Consider the following 8,030-nt stretch of genomic DNA (forward strand, 5'->3'; position numbering starts at 1 on the left):
CGTTAACGACACGTTAGTTGACTGAGCGAACGGCGCTGTACAGCAGGTCGCTATCAAAACGTATTGCACTGAAGAGAAGTAACATTAGAAAATGACAAAAGACTCCTCCAATCTGGCAGTGGAAATGTATGCACAAACAGGGACAGGGCTGTGTGTGTGAGAGAGAGAGACAGGGACAGGGCTGTGTGTGTATGTGTCCTGTGTGAGACAGAGTGGGGGTGTATGTGTGAGGAAACAATAATTATTTGTGTCCAGTGTTCACCCATTACAAAAGAAGTGTTTATTTGATTGTTATGTTTTAGTTTTACATCAAATTAATTAGATGAACTAAATCGTTTACATACTATATTACCAAAGCACACACATACATACCTAACCCTAAAAATGTTTGTTGCCTGCTAGCTATCAGACAGCATAGAGAGACTTAAATATGTGCTGTATCGGTATCGGATCGAAATCGGTATCGAATCGGGTATCGAAATTTGATCGGAATCGGATCGGTTTTGAGCTAAAATATCGAAATCGGATCGGAATTGAAAAATCTCGATCGCAGCATCTCTAGTACTCGTAGTGTTGGGAGGTGTGTACTCGTAGTGTTGGGAGGTGTGTACTCGTAGTGTTGGGAGGTGTGTACTCGTAGTGTTGGGAGGTGTGTACTCGTAGTGTTGGGAGGTGTGTACTCGTAGTGTTGGGAGGTGTGTTACTCGTAGTGTTGGGAGGTGTGTACTCGTAGTGTTGGGAGGTGTGTACTCGTAGTGTTGGGAGGTGTGTACTCGTAGTGTTGGGAAGTGTGTACTCGTAGTGTTGGGAGGTGTGTACTCGTAGTGTTGGGAGGTGTGTACTCGTAGTGTTGGGAGGTGTGTACTCGTAGTGTTGGGAGGTGTGTACTCGTAGTGTTGGGAGGTGTGTACTCGTAGTGTTGGGAGGTGTGTACTCGTAGTGTTGGGAGGTGTGTACTCGTAGTGTTGGGAGGCGTGTACTCGTAGTGTTGGGAGGCGTGTACTCGTAGTGTTGGGAGGCGTGTACTCGTAGTGTTGGGAGGTGTGTACTCGTAGTGTTGGGAGGTGTGTTACTCGTAGTGTTGGGAGGTGTGTACTCGTAGTGTTGGGAGGTGTGTTACTCGTAGTGTTGGGAGGTGTGTACTCGTAGTGTTGGGAAGTGTGTACTCGTAGTGTTGGGAGGTGTGTACTCGTAGTGTTGGGAAGTGTGTACTCGTAGTGTTGGGAGGTGTGTACTCGTAGTGTTGGGAAGTGTGTACTCGTAGTGTTGGGAGGTGTGTACTCGTAGTGTTGGGAGGTGTGTTACTCGTAGTGTTGGGAGGTGTGTACTCGTAGTGTTGGGAAGTGTGTACTCGTAGTGTTGGGAGGTGTGTACTCGTAGTGTTGGGAGGTGTGTACTCGTAGTGTTGGGAGGTGTGTACTCGTAGTGTTGGGAGGTGTGTACTCGTAGTGTTGGGAGGTGTGTACTCGTAGTGTTGGGAGGCGTGTACTCGTAGTGTTGGGAGGTGTGTACTCGTAGTGTTGGGAGGTGTGTACTCGTAGTGTTGGGAGGTGTGTACTCGTAGTGTTGGGAGGTGTGTTACTCGTAGTGTTGGGAGGTGTGTACTCGTAGTGTTGGGAGGTGTGTTACTCGTAGTGTTGGGAGGTGTGTACTCGTAGTGTTGGGAAGTGTGTACTCGTAGTGTTGGGAGGTGTGTACTCGTAGTGTTGGGAAGTGTGTACTCGTAGTGTTGGGAGGTGTGTACTCGTAGTGTTGGGAAGTGTGTACTCGTAGTGTTGGGAGGTGTGTACTCGTAGTGTTGGGAGGTGTGTACTCGTAGTGTTGGGAGGTGTGTACTCGTAGTGTTGGGAGGTGTGTTACTCGTAGTGTTGGGAGGTGTGTACTCGTAGTGTTGGGAGGTGTGTACTCGTAGTGTTGGGAGGTGTGTACTCGTAGTGTTGGGAGGTGTGTACTCGTAGTGTTGGGAGGTGTGTACTCGTAGTGTTGGGAGGTGTGTACTCGTAGTGTTGGGAAGTGTGTACTCGTAGTGTTGGGAGGTGTGTACTCGTAGTGTTGGGAGGTGTGTACTCGTAGTGTTGGGAGGTGTGTACTCGTAGTGTTGGGAGGTGTGTACTCGTAGTGTTGGGAGGTGTGTACTCGTAGTGTTGGGAGGTGTGTTACTCGTAGTGTTGGGAGGTGTGTACTCGTAGTGTTGGGAGGTGTGTACTCGTAGTGTTGGGAGGTGTGTTACTCGTAGTGTTGGGAGGTGTGTACTCGTAGTGTTGGGAGGTGTGTACTCGTAGTGTTGGGAGGTGTGTACTCGTAGTGTTGGGAGGTGTGTACTCGTAGTGTTGGGAGGTGTGTACTCGTAGTGTTGGGAGGTGTGTACTCGTAGTGTTGGGAGGTGTGTACTCGTAGTGTTGGGAGGTGTGTTACTCGTAGTGTTGGGAGGTGTGTACTCGTAGTGTTGGGAAGTGTGTACTCGTAGTGTTGGGAGGTGTGTACTCGTAGTGTTGGGAGGTGTGTACTCGTAGTGTTGGGAGGTGTGTTACTCGTAGTGTTGGGAGGCGTGTACTCGTAGTGTTGGGAAGTGTGTACTCGTAGTGTTGGGAGGTGCCCCACACAATCGTCGATTGGTGGCCAGAGCGATGACGTCATCGTCATCATTGTGGAGTGGTGGCCAGTGGTGACTGATGATGTCATATTAGTAAACAAACAAAATCCATCAACTGAGCATGCAAATGTCCCCAAATGATGATGTCATAGCCACTGATGATGTCATGCCCCACAATCATTGATTGATGATGTCATATCCCACATTTATCGAGTGGGCCCAGTGGTGACTGATGATGTCACAATGGCTATGACATCACTGATGATGTCACAATGTCTGTGCCATCATCATAGAGAGCCGCAGAAACGAGTCTGGAAATCATCGATGCTAACAGTCCTGGTTCTTCACTGTTTTCGCCTATGGGAGTTTTGAATGGGTTTTTGGTGCGATGCTTCTAATAATCTCTCTGGGCAACGCTGGCTTAATCAAACGCAAACCAGTGTTTAGTAATATCATCTTCACACACGAGGACCACTTTTACGAGTTTTGAAGCTTTTACGTGCCGTTAAAAGGGCGGCTAGCTAGCAAACGGCTAAATGAGACTACACTGTTGAGTCGATGGAGATATATACGTCAATAACATCACCACTTCAAAGGACGAACACGGAAATTCTCTTTCCCTCACCTGGTTCAGCCCCGTTCAGCCCGGGGTAATCAGTGCACACATCAACAACAGTCCAGGCTGAGTGCTGACGTGACGTGGAAGCCTATGCAACAGTGTGTAGTTCTGGATTAGCTTAGCTCGAGCTTTTTACTTCTAGGGCTTGCATTTACGCTACAAAACTCATGAAAGTGGTCCTCATGTGTGAAGATTATCCGACTGAACTCTGGTTCGCGTTTGATTAATCTTGCGTTGCCCAGAGACCGTATTTGAAGCATCGCGGCAAAAACCCATTCAAAAATCCCATAGACAGAAACAGTGAAGAACCAGGAAGTCCGGGACTTCTGACTACAAAAATACGTCATCCCTGCGGCTCTCTATTGGGCCATCATCAGTGACATCCTCCCCATGATACTAATTGACAAACACGTCATCACTTATAGAAGCGACTTCACCATTCTGGGACGGGATGAGCACGGGGTGCGCATAGCGACATAAAGGCATCACCGTCTGTATGTCTGTCCTGTGGGCGCCAGACCCACAATCTGGTTCAAATATAATTAGAGCTGAAACCATTTTTATGCGGCAGCCATATTTGATTTAGCGCCATGGCGACGCCGGAGGTCGCCGGCTCGGGCGCTGTTGCTAAATCGTTAGAGGCTGCCTTATATCGACCACATTTGGTGTTTTTACATGAATTTATGTGAAAATATCCCTCAGGCCCTCCTGACTAACAAGGATACAGCACATTGAAAAAGCATGAATATGTAGCATGAATATGTGGAAACTCAATCTTGTGCGTCTGACTGCACCACATCACTTTCTCTCAATAGAGAAAAGGATGAGACTCTCCTCTCTCTCAGCTCCGGGCTACACACACAGCTCTGACCTTCTCTGTGGGGGATCCCTGTGTGTGTGTGTGTGTGTGTGTGTGTGTGTGTGTGTGTGTGTGTGTGTGTGTGTGTGTGTGTGTGTGTGTGTGTGTGTGTGTGTGTGTGTGTGTGTGTAGGCGCGCGTGTGTGTGTGTGTGTGTGTGTGTGTGTGTGTGTGTGTGTGTCTGTAGGCGCGTGTGTGTGTGTGTAGGCGTGTGTGTGTGTGTGTGTGTGTGTGTGTGTGTGTGTGTAGGCGTGTGTGTGTGTGTGTAGGCGTGTGTGTGTGTGTGTGTGTAGCCGTGTAGGCGTGTGTGTGTGTGGCATGTGTGTGTGTAGGTGTGTGTGTGTGTGTGTGTGTGTAGTAACCGTGTAGGCGTGTGTGTGTCTAGGCGTGTGTGTGCGTGTGTGTGTGTGTGTGTGTGTGTGTGTGTGTGTCCAGCCGCACGTCAGGCACTGATTGATGGCCTGACCAGAGGCAGGACGATGACTCGGCACTATGGACTCAGTGATTAATGTCTTAATTGTGAAGGCAGCACGGCAGAGCTAGATTTACTCCCTCTCTCTCTTTTCCTTTCGCTCACTCTCTCTCCCTCTCTCCCTCTCTTACTTTCACTCTCTCTCTCTCCCTCTCTCCCTCTCTTCCTTTCAATCTCTCTCTCTCTCTCTCTTTTCCTTTCGCTCTCTCTCTCCCCCTCTCTCTTTCTGAATATCTCTTTCTTTTCTTTTCGCTCTCTCTCTCTCTCACTCTCTTCCTTTCACTCTCTCTCTCTCTCTCTTTTCCTTTCGCTCTCTCTCTCCCTCTCTCTCGCCCCTGAGTTGTTACCTTGCTTCAAGTGAGAGCAGATAGCCATTGAACACACAGAAGTTGGAAGAAACTAGCAGCTTTGAGAGAAGATGAGAACTTCAAAGGGACATGAAGCATGACATTTTCATAGACCAGCATTGTATATATATATACAGTATATATATATATATATATATATATATATATATATATATATATAAGGTGTTTGAATCTTTGTGGCTGGGTGTGAGTGTGTTCCCTGTATAGAGAGCCAAAATCGAGGCCAATATACTTCAGCATGGACCAAGAGATTTCATCCACCATTTATTTTCCCATAGACATTTGTAAAATGCTTTTAAAAATGGTTTTACTTGGTGAAACCAAGCGATTCAGCCATATTTAGAATAGGGAGAGACCATAGAACATTTCACTCAGAGCAAAACCTAAAAAAAAAAAACATAAACATTTAATTTTTTTACATTTTGGTCTGAGTAAATGTTCTATGGTCCTTCCTGTCTCTAGATATAGCTGAATCGTTTGGGTTTAACCAAGTGAAACTATTTTTTACAAGCATTTCACAAATTGTCTATGTGAAAATAAATGACGGATGAAATATCTTGGTGCGTATGCCTAACCCGGAAGTGGACGTGACTTTAGCTCTCTATAGAGCAGTGCAGGGAGGCGAGCCGTTTCAAAGTGAAACGTGACTTACTTCAGCAGCTGGCCGTTCACTTGATGTGCCTAATTTCAAACGCTTATCGTTTGTTTGTTTATTTGCACATTTTAAAAGCAAACAGGTTAATGCAAACATTTATTACAGTATCAGATGTTATGATACATTATGCATGTAGAGGGATAATGTATTACATTACAAAGCTATTGCATTATCTGATACTGATTACATTATCAGCCGTGACAGTGCTGCTTTGTTTGAATTCTCAATTTGTTTAATAGACTTCTCTCCTCTCTCTCCCTCTACCCCTCCCTCTCATCCTCTCTCGCTCTGCCCACCCCCACCCCCCGTCTCTCTGTGTGCTTCCCCTCTGCCCAGGGCTCCAGGTCGTCTCGGTGGGCCGACCCGGACCACTTCGCCCAGCGTCAGACCTGCATGAACGCCTTCAGTCACTGGCTGGGCTTTATGCCGCTGGTGCACTCCCAGATGAGACTGGACCCCGTGCTGTTCAAGGACCAGGTCTCCATCCTGAGGAAGAAATACAGGGACATCGAGAGGCTGTGAAACACCAGAGGACACACGTGGAATCACAGAGATAGACACAGGGCGACAGAGGGCGAGGGCGTTATCTTTGCTAGTTTCTAGCGCTTAAAATCTCCCTTTTTCATCAAGTCAGTACATTAAAGGACATGTTTCAGCGACTCAGTGGTAAGAGTGGAGATTTCCAGTGCTAGAAACTAACAACGATAACGCTAGCACTTGCCCTTGCACTTGCAAGATATGGTGTGTGTGTGTGTGTGTGTGTGTGTGTGTGTGTGTGTGTGTGTGTGTGTGTGTGTGTGTGTGTGTGTGTGTGTGTGTGTGTGTGTGTGTGTGTGTGTGTGTGTGTGTGTGTGTGTGTGTGGCCATGACGGGAAATGTTATTACGGATCCCACAGCATTTCCAGGTGAGACCCGCCCATTTCGCATGATGAGACTGGAACAAGCCACCAAGCCAGTCGCTGCCAGCAGCTGCCAGCTCCTTGTACTGCTGCTGGCACCAGCAGCAGTACAAGGAGTGACAAAAGTGATTCTTTGTAAATGGATAATCACAAAAAAGAAGAAAAAATAATATCTATTTGAAGTTTGAATTTGGTGTGAGGTCTTCTGAAGGTTTAATCTTGCAGTTAAAGGACGGCTTTTCCGTGGGGGATATGAATATATATTAAATCTCACGCCCCTAAGGTTTTCGAATCCGTTGAAATTTTTGAAATTGGAGGTTCACTCCCAGAGATATCAAGCATCTCTCACATATTTTTTGGGCCAGCCGACGCGTTTCGCGTCATCTGGCCCAAGTCCGCCTTGCGGAAGTCGTGCACCTATGAACTACAACTGTTGTGAGCAATGGTCCCGCCTCTAGCGGTCCTCCACGCCCCTTCAGAGGTCTGAACAAAAACAAAAAGGCAGCCATCTTTTTCAACCGCATAGCCTCCTGTAGCTAATATTAGCTTTCCATAGTTCCTTGCAAAGAGACCGATCTCGGGAACAGAAGCACGTACCGACACGGGACTGGCGGCATTGGAAAGCTCGTCAAATTTTACATCTAGTAGTAGGTGGGTTGAAGTAACGAAATCAACGCTGAGCAATGTACCCGTTTTTACACATTTTTACAGAAAATAGTTACAACATCAGATGCGCGTAACTCCTACGAAAATGCCTTAAAATGCATTAATTTTTTTTTATGAAGACATCTCCGACATATACTTCGGTTTAAATTTGGTGCAATTTGGAGGCAATTTTATTTTCGATTTTTTTCTTCTTCTCTATGTTTTATTGTCGAAGCCTTCTTCTTCTTCTTTGAGTTTTATGGCGGTTGGCAAACAAATATGTGCATTACCGCCACCTACTGGAGTTTGATATCAGCCAAATGCCTGAGGGGTGGGCATGGAAACGAAGGCCACGCGAGCCCAGTGCATTGTGGGAAATGTAGTATTTCGAGTCCCCGCACCCGCACCTCCCCACCACCACCCCCCCCCCCACACACACACACACACACAGAGTGGATTTCGGTTGATATCTCTGGGAGTGAAGCTCCAATTTCAAAAATTTCAACGGATTCGAAAACCTTAGGGGCGTGAGATTTCATATATATTCATATCCCCCACGGAAAAGCCGGCCTTTAAGGCAACGACGCGGTTAATTTACAACTTTTTTGGGTGCGGGTTTTGATAGCATAGAAAGTTAGCAGAGCAGCCAGTAAACGGCTTGTTCCAGTCGCGTCATGCGAAATAGGTGTGGTTTCGGGTCTTGCCTGGAAATGCTGTGGGATCCATAATAACGCTGACGGCAATGCGCACACCGAACGCATTTGTAGGGATGTAAAGACATAACTCACCCACGTATGAGGGCACATACAAAGGACAAGTGTCTACAGATTCACAGTAGCAGCTGTGCATACCTGCTATCTGCAACAATGACATGGACATAAATGCATGGATACGTCATGCAACAAGACCTGGACCCATTCA

At 46.9% G+C, this 8,030-nt stretch overlaps 1 protein-coding gene across 1 annotated transcript in view; it reads left to right on the plus strand.

Moving 5' to 3' along the window:
* LOC310782428 (exostosin-1) overlaps window positions 1-6,087 on the plus strand; it is a gene marked incomplete at both ends in the record, with an annotated part of 539,881 nt that extends 533,794 nt beyond the window's left edge. The window contains one exon of the mRNA XM_083643088.1: window positions 5,902-6,087. Within this exon, the coding sequence (XP_083499214.1) occupies window positions 5,902-6,087 (186 nt within the window). The remainder of the gene's footprint in view (window positions 1-5,901) is intronic.
* Between the last annotated feature and the right edge of the window lie 1,943 nt (window positions 6,088-8,030).

Source organism: Poromitra crassiceps, assembly GCF_964638095.1.
Source record: "Poromitra crassiceps genome assembly, chromosome: 9".
NCBI lineage: Eukaryota > Metazoa > Chordata > Actinopteri > Beryciformes > Melamphaidae > Poromitra > Poromitra crassiceps.